Source organism: Penaeus monodon, chromosome 42, assembly GCF_015228065.2.
Source record: "Penaeus monodon isolate SGIC_2016 chromosome 42, NSTDA_Pmon_1, whole genome shotgun sequence".
Lineage (NCBI taxonomy): Eukaryota > Metazoa > Arthropoda > Malacostraca > Decapoda > Penaeidae > Penaeus > Penaeus monodon.
Window position 1 is genome coordinate 32,101,261 of NC_051427.1, and position 16,974 is coordinate 32,118,234.

The 16,974-nt window shown below is 33.1% G+C and overlaps 1 protein-coding gene across 1 annotated transcript in view; it reads left to right on the top strand.

The window, feature by feature from the left end:
• The first annotated feature begins 14,879 nt into the window (after positions 1-14,879).
• LOC119599028 overlaps positions 14,880-16,974 on the top strand; it is a 4,547-nt gene continuing 2,452 nt past the window's right edge. Inside the window, exon 1 of the mRNA XM_037948772.1 lies at positions 14,880-14,976. Within this exon, the coding sequence (XP_037804700.1) occupies positions 14,886-14,976 (91 nt within the window). The 5' untranslated portion in view covers positions 14,880-14,885. The remainder of the gene's footprint in view (positions 14,977-16,974) is intronic.

The window sequence follows — 16,974 nt, forward strand, 5'->3', positions numbered from 1 at the left end:
TCTATATCTATGTAAACACACATACACATAGTGACCTGTAATCATAACAGGCATTATTATAGCTGCACTCGTCTACGCTTCTAACAGCGTTCTCGGGTACCACAAGAGATCTGCTGAAACTGATGTTTCTCATGGGACCTCTCATGGAATCCCACTCCCATTACTTAAAGAGGCCAGTCCAGCCATGGGCTCTACTAGAGGTCTTCGGACCCTGAAGCTGAGGCGAGGCTTCCACTGGTTATTATTCTGCCCTTCTGCTTATGGTCCAGTTGTAGCTTACAGTCATGTCTACAAGAGGGCTGCTGAAGCCGAGATAGAACCATCCACCTCATACGCTCGAAGAAACTATAGACATATTCCTCTTTACCAACCTTGATATTACTAAGAATGAGAGGACTTGGTTGGTTTAGTCGATAAAGAGTGTTATTGTCCAATAATGAACTGGAAATAAGATTTTGAATGTCCATTTCCATAAGAGATGTTCAACTAATAGAATTAATGCAAAGCTAATATTCATGAGAATTTTGATACCAGCATAATGATCATTCATGGATAACACGTTACCTGGTTTCTGTTCTGCTCTGATGTAACGTTACTCTTTGTATGAGACTAAAGTCACTGATATAACTTTACTTTTTGTGCCTTATAATGCTAATGCTAATATTAACTGATAGTGATATTAACAACGGACAACACTTCAAAACACTGATATCAAAAATGAAAGTAATCTGTAAGAGGTATTTTACAAAAAAAAAAAAAAAAAAAAAAAAATATTCGACAATATTACTGGTAACTATATTCAATTGTGATGAAAATACAAATATAATTATATTTATAATTACTTAATAATATACTTCTATTCCATTTGTTACCATTAATATTCTAGATGTGACATGCTGTCAGTTTTAATTTGCTTCTCAATTACCCACTGTGTGCAAGAAAAGACTGGTATTACCATCCAATTCGAAGGATTAGCAAGATTGCTGTACGAGATCGCTACCGCTGCACCACACAACACACAAGATACAATACAGTCGCAATAACAATAAAGCTAGTAAAATAATAGGGGGATATTTAGCTATTAGTGTCCGTGGTTGATTATGGACAAAATTTGATTAACTTTTGGGGTGGGCCTTGCAGTACGACTGATGCCACCTGCTATATTAAATCCAGATTGCAGGAAGACATTCCCTAAAATTCATCGCCGCCTTGTAGTGAGGTTAAGCCTGTCGCTTTTTAACAGTAAACAAGACGTTTAAACCTCTCTAAACCTAAGTAAAGCACTGAATTTTCAGGTTTGTATTAGCATTACTGGATCCCTTTCTAATAAAATAGAAATCTGTTCAACATGTTTATTTTTTATCTCAAAAAGTACATATTAATGCTAGGATACAACAGACAAAAAACATACAGGTACACCTTTGAACACAAATAAATACATGTAAATGCATAAACACTCAACCAAAGGGGTTTGTATTAATGCGCCTATAAGTAACTATGATTTACTTTTAGATATATGTACACGCATCTATATATATCTATATTTTATTATATACGTATATTTTATATATGTATGTAGGGCGTGTGTGCATATAAAAATGTGTATATATATATTTTACATAGGATTATTTTATGTATTTAGGTATGTGAAAAATGTATATATGTACAATCTATATATATAGGCTGTGTATATATATAGAGATTTTGGAGGGTCTATATAAATATGTACATGCATATAACATATGTACGCACACATCGCTATCTCTCTATGTATAAAGTTTTATACCTATTATAGTTACCATCTTATTGTATTTATTTTATGCATTTTTACAGGAAATTCTACTCCGGGAGAATACAGTCTGTAGCATAAAACAAAGAAAATGGGATATAAAAAAAAAAACTCACTGAAAATAAGAGCGCTTTCAATTTTAGACCCAAAAGGGGCTTTCTCATCCACATAAAGGTCCAACGATGTATATAAACTGGGGCGCAAGTAGAAATTCTCACACACACCACAGACTTCTGTTGTGGCACAACAAAGTTGTTAGTCAAAGATGAAGTATTTGGAAAGTAGTTTTTTGCATCTTTCAATTTCCCTTTTGGGCAAGAAAAACATTTGTCTCCAAATTTCTCGTTCCTACATCACAATAATATCTTTAAATCTTAAATTTGATGCTGCACATTTTTCAGCAATCTTTAAATCTTTCAAGCTTTTAAAAACATCCTACCCAAACACCCAGAGTAAAAGATTCGCTTAAGGGACTTTGTGATAAAAAGTTTTACTATAGTATGTACATACACATATATGTTAATGTATATGTATATATATTATTTTAAAGCTATATTTCCTCATTTTAAAATCTAACCGAACAAATATGCTTTCAGGATTTGTGCTCTTGGCGGTACCTTTTTGCGTTCGAATTTGAGAAGCGAGGGGCGGACCCCAGTTTGGGGCTATCGTTCTAGATACACAATCCCATCTACACATATAAATACCCCCCAAATCTATAAAGACAGCAGACCCTGAAGCGGACGCGACCTTCTATCGCCATGGTCATGTAAGGCATTTCGGCGTTCCTGCAAGTTTAACCACTCCGTTCGTAGCTCCCATGGGGTCTGCCGACCTGAAGCTGTTTGGGGGCCTTTCTGTTGATTACTTTTCCCGCAATTTACCCCCCCGTGCACCCGTCTACGCCCCTTTCAGCTTCAGGGGACCACAAGAGGTCTGCTGAAGCTGTGTTTCTTGGAATCTAAGCCACACTCCCATACTTACGGGGGCCCACCCCAAACCAGGGGCTCTAAAGGGGCCCGGGGCCCCTGAAGCGGAGGCTTCCACTGGTTTCATCGCACCTGTGTAGGTCCGTTGTGTCCTACGGCCTATATCTACGAGGTCTGCACACCATTACCCATACGCCCCCTCCCTACAGACCTGTTTCTCTTAATCACCCCGATACTACTAAGATGGGAAGGACTAAACGATTTAGCTGTTTGGGAGATCGGTGTGTTCAATAAAGTTAAATTTATCGATTTCTGTATCTAAAATTCCTTAGATTACCCAGCAATAGTTAACTTTTTTAAAAAAGAAGTAAAAAATAATGGATCACAATTTGTAAGGAAGCTGTTAATATTAGCTGAACTTTTTAGTTGGTCTTCTTTTTTTTCTATTATGATGAAAATTGATATCAGTAAATGCCCAAAATAAAAAAACAAAAATTGTCATAATAATACAAATTGTAATATCAATAAAAACAATAAAAGATAATTTTTATAAAAATGATAATAACGATTAAAAAATGGTGTTGATGGTGTGATGATATAAAAATAATACAGGTGAATAAAAATAAAAACAAAAATAAAAAATAACGCGATGGTAAAAAAGATGATAAAAATAACCCCAATCCAACAATACAAATAATTGAAATAAAAAAAAGGGAAATTTTAATAATAAAGGGGATGATAAAAACATAGTAATTCATTTAGCAGTAAGATAATAGAAACCAACAATAACAAAATGATTATGATAACTATAATCATTATTATTGTAAAAATAAAAAACTATCATTAACAAAATCTATATAATGATGGTAAAACATAACAAGAATAAAATGATGATAATAATGTAATGATAATAAAAATCCCTCAAATAACAACCATAATCTTTAAAATGAATATTATAATGAAAAGGGAAGAATAGAAATGATAATTTTAAAAGATGTTCTAATCACAGAATAAAATAACAGAAATGATAAGAATAACCAGTAGTAACAACTTTGATAAAATGTAATGGTAAAAAAAAAAACAAAACAATAACAAAGCTTAGCAATTGTAACAAACAGAAATAATGGAAATAAAATTATAACGGGAATAGAAATAAAACAACATAAAAAAAATAAAAAGTAAATAATAGGGGCCTAAAAAAAGCAAAAATTTATAAATTATAAAGTGATGATGTGATCAAAAATATTGCTAACTTTTACAAAGGGGTCTTTTTACCCCTTTTCCTATCTTTAATATCCTTGGCTCTTGCCCGGCCCAGGGCTGAGGACCCCTCAGTTGGTATTTGTCTCTCCTCAGATCTTTGGGTTTTGCTCAGCTTCTTTCGATTGGAAATATCGCTTATTGAGAAAAAAAATAATGTATGAAATGAATAATTACAGGAGAATGACAATTAGGGTGCATTTTTAATGAAATTAAAAATCAAGCGTAATACGAAAAATGGTAAATATAAAAATTTTTAATGAGAATCACCATGATATATGTATTGGCTATTTTATAGATGCCCCACACCCCCACAAAATGATATATTATGTATGTGCGTATAATTATAATAGTATTTATATTATATTATCACAACTGTTACTACATATTACAATAACGCAACGCATATAACTATAATCTCTAACAAAATATTAATTACATAAACATACATAACATATATACATATATGCATAATAAAAATACCCCCCAAAACCACACACAAAATCAAACTAAACCCCAAAAACATATACAACAATATATGTACGTATTATGTATACGATTGTAAACACATAACATAGTAACCTTTATCACTATATTATATAATTGAAAAATGGCAATTTTTATGCTTTTTCTCGTTACCTTCCTTTCGCGTTCACGGGTACACAAGAGGTCTCTGAAACTGATGTTCTCATGGGGCCTCTATGGAATTAAAACCACATCCATTACTCAAAGAGGCCCAAACCAACCTGGGGTCTACAAGAGGTCTGCGGGCCCTAAACTGAGGGGAGGCTTCCATGGTTTATTTGCCCTTCTGTTTTTTGGTCCATTTGTACCCAAGTCTGTCTAAAAGAGGGTACTGAAATGAAGTAGAACCATCCACCTCATACGCTGGAAAGGGAAAACAGAATGTTCCTCTTACCAAAATGGGAAACTACAGCCACATTGCTATTACTTAAAAAAGGGCCGACCAACCAGGGGCTACAAGAGGGCTGCGGACCCCAAACTGAGGGCCCAGGCTTCCACTGGTTATTATTTGGCCTTATGTTTTTTGGCCAGTTTACCCTTCGTCATGGCTACTGAAATGAAGTAGAACCACCACCCCATACGCTCGAAGGAATAAAACTGTTCCTCTTTTCCCCAAATTTTCCCATATTTCAAAATGGGGGACTTGGTTGTTTTGCCGATAAAGAGGTTAGTTTTAAAAATGAACTGGGAAATGAGATTTTTGAATTTTTGTTCCATAGAGATGTTTATCAATGAATCAATGCAAAAAATAATATTCCGGGGAATTTTTATACCATCCCAATGACATCCATGGATAACACGTTACCTGGTTTGTTTTCTTTGATGTAACGTTCTCTTTGTGCCCCGAAGCTAATGCAATTTAATTTAAGGGGGATTAAAGAGGACAAAAAAAAATTCAACACTGATATCAATAAAGAAAATAATAAGAGGAATTTTACCCAAAAAATTTAAAAGTTAAAATATATTTGACAATAATAATAGTAACTTATTTTTTGTGATAAAATCAAATAAATTATAATTTTAATTAAATTTAAAAATTTATTTTTTTCCATTTCTTACCATACATGCTGTCATTGCAAGAAAAAACTGGTGTTATCATTCAAACGAAAGGTTTGAACGAAAGTTAAGGGGGGGGACGAGATCCTATCATGCGCCATACAACAAAACAATAAGCTAGTAAAAAAAAAAATAGGGGGGTATATGTTATTTGTTTCCGGATTGGATGTGGACGAAATTTGAATAACTTTGGTGTGGGGCTGATGCCATCCTACTACTTAAAACCAATTTAATCGCCCCATTTTAGTGAGGTTTAAGCCGTTCTTTTAGCTGTAAACAAGACGTTTTAACTCCTAAACCTAACTAAAGCACGTTTTCGGTCGTATTAGCATTGTGGGCACTTCTAATAAAAAGAAAATCTGTTTAAGATGTTTATTTTTATCTCAAAAAATACATAGTAATACAGGTACTAAAAAAAAAAAACAGGGACCTTTTTAAACAATAAATACATGAAAATGCAGAAAAAATCAACCTAATTTTGTATTAAAGCCCTAAAGTAAAATATGGTTAAATTTTAAATTTTGTTGTAATTTCCCCCGCAGTTATAAAATTATCGGAAGAACTACTGTTATCAGGTAACATTAGCATCGTTAAATACTTAAAAATATTACATCACATCTAAAAATGTATAATAAATCACTAACATATTTATATTGTGTGTGTGATGCACATGTGATATGTGTAGCACCAGACACACATAAAATAATCATATGGTGTGTTATATATATATATATATATATTATATATATATAAAATATATAATATTATATAATATAAGAGGAGTGTATCTGCTTGTGCGTGCTTGCATTGGTTTCGTGCATGCGTGCGAGGTTGTGTGTGCTTGTGTGTACAATATATAATATAATTTCGAAAAGACACCAATATCAAACTAAATAAGAGACATGCCCAAAAACACCCTTTCACACAACAACCACACACACACACACACACACACCACACACACCCCCACACACACACACGCCCCATATTGTGTATATATGAATGAATTTGTGTGTGTGAGCGTGGTTTATATATATATATTATATATATATATATTATATTAATATATATATATACATTATATACTAAATGCATATTAATGGATATATGTACATGACTATATATATTATCTATATATTCATTACTTATATTTATTTGTATGATACGTGTGTTCACATAAAAAGTGTATATAATTTTTTACATCGGGTAATTTTTTTTAGTAGTGAAAAAAATGTACCATCTATACCCTTTGGGATGTTATATATATATAGAGAGAGTTGGGGGGGCTATATATATTTTAATATATTTTTGCATGTAATTTTGTGTACGGGAACATCGTTATCTCTATGTATATAATTTTTTAACTTTTTCAATTTCCATCTTTATTGTATTTATTTTATGCATTTTTACAGGAAATTCTACTCCTGAGAATACAGTCTGATAGCATAAAACAAAGGAAATAGGAAATAATAATAAAAAAAAATCTTACTGACAATAAGCAGCGCTTTCAATTTTAGACTCTAAGGCACTTATCTCATCCACATAAAGGTCACAGACGAGTATATAAACTGGTGTGCAAGTAGTAATTCTCACACACACAGACTTCTGTTGTAGCACAACAAAGTTGCTTAGTCAAAGATGAAGTATTTGGTAAGTAGATTTTGCAATCTTTCAATTTTACCTTGGCAATTTAAGCGTATTTGTCTCCACACATCACAAAATAGTTTCTTTCAATCTTAAATTTGATGTCTAGCACATTTATTTATTTTTAACCATTACCTTATACAATTTTAAATACATTCGACATTATTATTATTATTTTATTATTATTATTATTATTATTATTATATGTAACCAGAATAAAATGATTTTCAGGCATTTGTGCTCCTGGCAGCTGCAGTTTGCGCTTCCGAAGTTGAGAAGCGAGAGGCGGAGCCCAGCTATGGCTATCGTCGTGCATACGTAATCCCAATCTCCACAGGATACAGGAACCATCGAATCTACAAGAGATCTGCCGAGCCTGAAGCGGACGCTGAGCCCTCTTATCGTCACGGTCATGTAAGGCATTTCAGCGTACCTGTTCGTAGTTACCATAAGAGGTCTGCCGACCCTGAAGCTGATGCTGAGTCTTCTGTTATTTACTCTTCCGCATCTTACACACCAACTGCACCCGTCTACGCTCCTTACAGCATTCACGGGTACCACAAGAGGTCTGCTGAAGCTGATGCTTCTCATGGAACCTCTCATGGAATCTACAGACATACTCCCATTATTTACGGAGATCACTCCAACCATGGCCTCTACAAGAGATCTGCTGAAGCTGAGGCACAACCATCCACCCCATACGCTCATGTGTACTACAGACCTGCTCCACTTTACCAATCTCAGTACTACTAAAACGGAGAGATATTAGCCGATATGGAGTTTTAGTGTGTGTTCAATAATAAAATGGAATGATACAATATGTAAATTTTTATTTCCCATTAAAGATAGTTAACTAATAGCTAGAATTAATGGAAAAATAATACTCATCATGATTGTAATATGATCATCCATGGATAGCACTCTGCCTGGCTCCTGTTCTATGAGATTTAGCTCACTCTGATATAACGTTCCTCTCGAAACTTATGGTAATAATGCTGATGAAATTAGCAACGGACAGTAATACTAAGGGTAGTAATGAGGTTAATATTGATAATAAATAACCAGATGATAATAAAAATGATGAAAGTAACAACAGTGAATTTCATAAAATTTATGATGGTTAAAGTTCATTAAGCAATGTTCTTGGCAAGATATTTTTCTATTTTTTATTTGATTTCGTTTTCGGAGTTTTCATAATAGCTATTACTGGACCATTTTCAAAGAAAATGCACTAAAATAATCTTGCCATATAATATCGCACAAATTATTGGGCTCAAAAAATGCTGCGGAACTAAATGATGTCAGCACGTTTAGCCAGTAAGATTGCACCGTGAGATATCAGATATAGCTAGATACATAATTATTTTTATAATTTACTTGGTATTGCTCTACTTACCAGAAGTAAAACCAAAATTCCCCTCTCTTAGTTATGATAATTAAGCGTTCCTTACCTTTAACAGCTGTCAGATTACTCTTTGGAAAAAGTCTATTTACTTTTTGGGTTCAAGTACACTATATTAAAGTGAAGCTACCTGGTTATGTGTACTTTGATTCTCTGTAAGGATATTCATTGCGATAGAATCTAAATATGAATAAACTATACAGTTGCTATAATGATACGGTTAGTGAGAATAATGATATCAATACTAAACAATATTTCTTTAAAGCATCGCATTTATACACACAATACAGAAGGGATTTTTTCATATCCGAATAATTGATCGATTATACTGGAAGTTCACGAAATATTCTGTGAATGAAATGATTCCAAACAGACCCACAGGTCATATGTTTAGTATCATCATGAGTATCAGTGCACACACATACACACACAAGCAGAAACTCACACGCATATATTGTATATGTATCTATTTCGATCGCTCTCTATATATACATATATATTATATGTATGTACATATCCACACCACACACACACACAAATACATATACAGTACATATATTCATATTCATATGTACATGTATATATGTGAACGTATATAATATATATATATATATATATATATATATATATATATATATATATATATACATACATATATACACACATATTTACAATATCGGTAACACAGGTTATAGATCAATAAGGAATGAAGAAATGTGTAAAAGAAAAGAAGATATGAGAAAAAATCCGAAAGGTGAATATATTCAGCCTCGTTGCCATTTACTCGTTAGCAATCTTTTTCGCTTATGATAAATAACCGTCACGTTAGTTTCTCATGCTCTGATACGTGTGCTCTATGCACATCAAGGTCATAGACAAGTATATAAACTGGTGCGCAAACAGTAACTGACACACACACCTCTGTTGTGGCCACAGCAAAGTCGCTTAACCCAAGATGAAGTATTTGGCAAGTAGATTTAGCGATCCTTCAATATTTTAATCTTAATTTAGCAATCTTTAAATTTTTAAAACGCTTCAAACACTCCTGTTCACACATTACGAATTAAAAGGATTTGTTTTAACTTGACAGTTGAGTATATATATATGTATGTCCATACACACATATGTATACATGTACATGTATATATATATGTATTACTTATAGATATATTTCCTCATTTTAAATATCTAACCGAACTAAATTATGACTTTCAGGCGTTTGTGCTCTTGGCGGCTACCGTTTGCGCTTCCGAAGTTGAGAAGCGAGAGGCGACCCAGCTATGGCCATCGTTCTAGATACACAATCCCATCTTACACAGTATACAATACCCACCAAATCTACAAGAGATATGCAGAGCCCTCTTATCGCCATGGTCATGTAAGGCATTTCAGCGTTCCTGTGGGCTATACACACTCCGTTCGTAGCTACCATAAGAGGTCTGCCGATCCTGAAGCTGATGCTGAGCCTTCTGTTGCTTACTCTTCCACAACTTACACCCCAGTTGCACCCGTCTACGCTCCTTACAGCGTTCACGGGTACCACAAGAGGTCTGCTGAAGCTGATGCTTCTCATGGAATCTCTCATGGAATCTACAGCCACACTCCCATTACTTACGGAGGCCACTCCAACCATGGGCTCTACAAGAGGTTCGCGGACCCTGAAGCTGAGGCTTCCACTGGTTATTATTCTACACCTGTGTATGGTCCAGTTGTGTCCTACGGCCATCATATCTACAGGAGGTCTGCACACCCATCCACTCCATACACTCCCGTGCACTACAGACCTGTTTCTCTTTATCAAACCCGATACTACTAAGCATGGGAAGGACTGAACGATTTAGCCGATATGGAGCATCGGTGTGTTCAATAAAGATAAAAATGTCAGCAATTTCTGTATCTGAAATTCCTATAAAATTACCCAGCTAATAGTTATACTTTATTGAAAAGTAAAGTAAAAAACTAATGCAAATCACAATCTTGTAAAGAGAAACTGTTAATATTAGCTGACACATTAGTTATCTTCTGTTCTATATATGAATATACTGATATCAGTAAATGCCACACTATAATACAATAATTGTCATAAAAAAGACAAATGTAGTAATGTCAATAACAACAATAAAATGATAATGGTTATGATAATGATAATAACGATTATAATAATGGTATTGATGATGATGATAACAATAATTACAGGTGTTATAATAATAACAGCAACAATAATAATAACAGCGATAGTAATTAAGGTAATAATAACACCAATCTCAACAATATCAATAATAATGGCAATAACAATAAGAATAATATTAATAATGAAAGATGATAATAATAGTAATTAATTATACAGTAATGATAATAGTAACAACAATGACAATAATGAGTTATAATAACTATAATCATTACTATTGTAATAATAAAAAAACATTAGTATTAACAGTAACTATTAATAATGATGGTAATAGCATCAACAAGAACAATAATGATGATAATAATGATAATGATAATAATAATAATACCACTAATAACAACTATAATCATTATAATTATGATTACAATGATAATGGTAAGAATATTAATGATAATATTAATAATGATAATGTTACTAATCATAGCAATGGTAATAACAGTAGTGATAAGAATAAAAGCAGTAGTAACAACTATGATAATAATGATAATGGTAATAACAATAACAATAATAACAATAACAAAAGCATTAGCAATATAACAAACAGTAATAACGGCAATAAATTTATAACAGGAATAGTGATAATAAGAACAATAATAAAATAAGAATGTTGTGAATAATAGGGGCCATAACAAAAGCAATAATTATAAAAGTTATATAAGTGATGATGTGATCAAGAATATTGCATAACTTTTACTTAAGGTCGTATAGCCCCATTTCCTATCTTTTGTATCCTTGGCTCTTGACTGGCCAGGGCTGAGGACTCCTTGGGTTTTTGGCTCAGCCAAATTGGAAAATATCGGTTATTGAGACACTGGATAGTTTGAATTATAAGGGATATTGACTTTACTTAGATGTCATATTTATTTTCCTTAAAAAATAATGTATGTAATAGAGATAATTACAAGAGAAGTGACAATTATGGTGTTCCTAATATTAATGGTAATTAATATAATCAAGCTGATAATACGTAAATGGTAATAAGTATAAAAAAAATAATGAGAATCACCATGTATATATGTATGTGAATCTATTTTCATAGATGTCCGCACACACATAAATAAATGTAGTACATATATGTATTACGCACATATGTATGTGCGTATATATATGTATAATACATATTTATCTTATATTATACACACACATATATATACTACATATATACATACAAAAAACATACATATATATCTATATATCTCTATCTATCTATATATACATACACAAACATACATACTTCATATATACATATATGCATATACATAATAAATACATCATACACACATACATACACAAACACACACACAAACTCAAACATAAACACACATATACACACACATACACACACACATATACATATATATAAGTACGTATTATGTATATCTATATGTAAACACATACACATAGTAACCTTTATCATATATATATATACTGTAATCATAATAGGAATTATTATAGTAGCTTCACTTGTCTACCTTCCTTACAGCGTTCACGGGTACCACAAGAGGTCTGAAGCTGATGGTTCTCATGGGACCTCTCATGGAATCTACAGCCACACTCCCATTACTTAAGAGAGGACAGACCAACCATGGGCTCTACAAGAGGTTTGCGGACCCTGAAGCTGAGGCCGAGGCTTCCACTGGTTATCATTCTGCGACTTCTGTTTATGGTCCAGTTGTAGCTTACAGTCATGTGTACAAGAGGGCTACTGAAGCTGAAGTAGAACCATCCACCTCATACGCTCGAAGGAACTACAGACATGTTCCTCTTTACCAACCCCGATATTACAAAGAATGAGAGGACTTGGTTGATTTAGCCGATAAAGAGTGTTAGTGTTCAATAATGAAGTGGGAAAATAAGATTTGTGAATTTCTGTTTCACATTAGAGATGTTTATCTAATAGTTAGAATCAATGCAGAGTTAATATTCATGAGAAATTTGATACCGTCATAATGATCATCCATGGATAACATGTTACCTGGTGTCTGTTCTGCTCTGATGTAACGTAAAGTACATTTGACAATATTACTGGTAAATATATTCATTGTGATGAAAATACAAATATAATCATAATTATAATTAGTAAATAATTTAATTTTATTCAACTTCTTCCCATTAATATTCTAGGTGTGACATGCTGTCTGTTTTACTATGCTTCTAAATTACCCACTGTGTGCAAGAAAAGACTGGTGTTATCATCCAATTCGAAGGATTTGAACGCAGGTTAGCAAAATTGCTCGTAGTGAGGTTATGCCTGTCGCTTATTTAGCTGTAAACAAGAGGTTAAATCTCTCTAAACCTAACTAAAGCACCGAATTTTCAGGTCTGTATTAGTATTGTGGATCACTTTGTAACAAAAAGAAATCCATTCAACATGTTTATTTTTATCTCAAAAAGTACAAATTAATACTAGGATACTACAGACAAAAAACATACAGGTACACCTTTGAACACAAATAAATACATGTAACTGCAGAAACACTCAACCTAAGGTTTGTATTAATGCACCTATAAGTAACTATGGTTATACTTTTAAATTTTGTTGTAATTACCCTCGCAGTTATAACATTATCGGAAGATGACTACTGTTATCATGGATAACATTAGTCATCGTTAACATATATTAGAAAATATATACATACACATACATAAATATGTATATATACAGACACAAACATATGTATATGTGTGTGTGCGTATGCACATGTGTATATGTGTATGCACACAGACACACATAAATATCTCATATGTGTGTGTTTATATATATATGAGTGAGTGTATCTGCATGTGTGCGTGCTTGCATTTGTGCGTGCATGCGTGCGTAGGTGTGTGTGTGCTTATATATATATATATATATATATATATATATATATATATATATATATATATATAATTACGAATGCACACCAATATGAATACATAAATAAGTAGACACACACACACACACACACACACACACACACACACACACACACACACGCACGTATATGTGTATATATGAATGTATATTTGTGTGTGTGAGCGTGTGTATATATATACATATATATACATAAATGCATATTTAAATGGATATATGTACATGCATCTATATATATCTATCTATATATATTATATACTTATATTTATAAATGTATGTATACGTATGTGCACATAAAAATGTGTATATATATTTTTTACATCGGGTAATATTATGTATTTATGTATGTGAAAAACATGTACACATCTATACCTATGGTTATGTATATATATATATATAGAGAGAGAGTTAGCGGGTCTATATATATATATGCACATGCATGTATATATGTGTATGGTCACATCGTTATCTCTATGTATATAAGTTTTTCAACTTTATCATAGTTACCATCTTTAATGTATTTATTTTATGCATTTTTACAGGAAATTCTACTCCTGAGAATACAGTCTGATAGCATAAAACAAAGAAAATGGGAAATAATAATAATAAAAAAATCTTACTGAAAATAAGCAGCGCTTTCGATTTTAGACTCAAGGCACTTATCTCATCCACATAAAGGTCACAGACGAGTATATAAACTGGTGCGCAAGCAGTAATTCTCACACACACAGACTTCTGTTGTGGCACAACAAGTTGCTTAGTCAAAGATGAAGTATTTGGTAAGAAGATTTTGCAATCTTTCAATTTTACCTTGGCGATTTAAGCGTATTTGTCTCCACACATCACAAAATAGTTTCTTTCAATCTTAAATTTGATGTCTAGCACATTTATTTTTTTTTAACCATTACCATATTAAATACATTCGACATTATTATTATTATTATTATTATATGTAACCAGAATAAAATGATTTTCAGGCATTTGTGCTCCTGGCAGCTGCCGTTTGCGCTTCCGAAGTTGAGAAGCGAGAGGCGGAGCCCAGCTATGGCTATCGTCGTGCATACGTAATCCCAACCTCCACAGGATACGGGAACCATCGAATCTACAAGAGATCTGCCGAGCCTGAAGCGGACGCTGAGCCCTCTTATCGTCACGGTCATGTAAGGCATTTCAGCGTTCCTGCAACCTATACACACTCCGTTCGTAGTTACCATAAGAGGTCTGCCATCCTGAAGCTGATGCTGAGCCTTCTGTTGTTTACTCTTCCGCATCTTACACACCAACTGCACCCGTCTACGCTCCTTACAGCATTCACGGGTACCACAAGAGGTCTGCTGAAGCTGATGCTTCTCATGGAACCCTCTCATGGAATCTACAGACATACTCCCATTATTTACGGAGGTCACTCCAACCATGGCCTCTACAAGAGGTCTGCGGACCCTGAAGCTGAGGCAGAGGCTTCAACTGGTTATTATTCTACACCTATCTATGGTCCCGTTGTGCCTTACAGTCATATCTACAAGAGTCTGCTGAAGCTGAGGCACAACCATCCACCCCATACGCTCATGTGCACTACAGACCTGCTCCACTTTACCAAACTCAGTACTACTAAAACGGAGAGATATTGCCGATATGGAGTTTTAGTGTTTGTGTTCAATAATAAAATGGAATAATACAATTTGCATTTTTTTTATTTCCCATTAAAGATAGTTAACTAATAGCTAGAATTAATGGAAAAATAATACTCATCATAATTGTAATATGATCATCCATGGATAGCACTTTGCCTGGTTCCTGTTCTATGAGATTTAGCTCACCCTGATATAACGTTACTCTTCGAAACTTATGGTAATAACGCTGATGAAATTAGCAACGGACAGTAACACTAAGGGTAGTAATGAGGTTAATATTGATAATAAATAACCAGATGATAATAAAAATGATGAAAGTAACAACAGTGAATTTCATAAAATTTATAATGGTTAAAGTTCATTTAGCAATGTTCTTGGCAAGATATCTTTTCTATCTTTTATTTGATTTCGTTTTCGGACTTTTCTTAATAGTTATTACTGGACCATTTTCAAAGAAAATGCACTAAAATAATCTTGCCATATAATATCGCACAAACTATTGGGCTCAAAAAATGCTGCGAGCTAAATGATGTCAGCACGTTTAGCCAATAAGATTGCACCGTGAGATATCAGATATAGCTAGATACATAATTATTTTTATAATTTACTCGGTATTGCTCTACTTACCAGAAGTAAAACCAAAATTCCCCTCTTTTAGTTATGATAACTAAGCATTCCTTACCTTTAACAGCTGTCAGATTACTCTTTGGAAAAAGTCAATTTACTTTTTGGGTTCAATACACTATATTGAAGTGAAGCTACCTGGTTATGTGTACTTTGATTCTCTGTAAGGATATTCATTGTGATAGAATCTAAATAGGAATAAACTATACAGTTGCTATAACGATACAGTTGGTAAGAATAATGATATCAATACTAAACAATATTTCTTTATAGCATCACATTCATACACACAATACAGAATGGCTTTTTTCATATCCGAATAATTGATCGATTGATCGAAATATACTGGAAGTTCACGAAAATGTCCTATGAATGAAATGATTCCAAACAGACCCACAGGTCTTATGTTTAGTATTATCATGGGTATCAGTGCACACACATACACACACAAACACAAACGCACACGCATATATTGAATTTGTATCTATTTCGATCTCTCTCTATATATACATATATATTATATGTATGTACATATCCACACCACACACACACACACACAAATACATATACAGTACATATATTCATATTCATATGTACATGTATATATGTGAACGCATATAAAATATATATATATATATATATATATATATATAATATACATATATATATATAAAACAATACCTACATATTCATACATATATAATATATATATACATACATATATACACACATATCATTTACAATATCGGTAACACAGGTGGAATGAAGAAAGTGTAAAAGAAAAGAAGACATGAATAAAAATCCGAAAGGTGAATACATTCCGCCTCGTCGCCATATATCCGTTAGCAATCTTTTTTTCTTATGAAAAATAACCGTCACCTCAGTTTCTCATGCTCTGATACGTGTGCTCCATGCACATCAAGGTCATAGACAAGTATATAAACTGGTGCGCAAACAGTAACTCACACACACACCTCTGTTGTGGTCACAGCAAAGTCGCTTAACCGAAGATGAAGTATTTGGTAAATAGATTTAGTGATTCTTCAATATTTCAATTTTCATTGAGTACTTT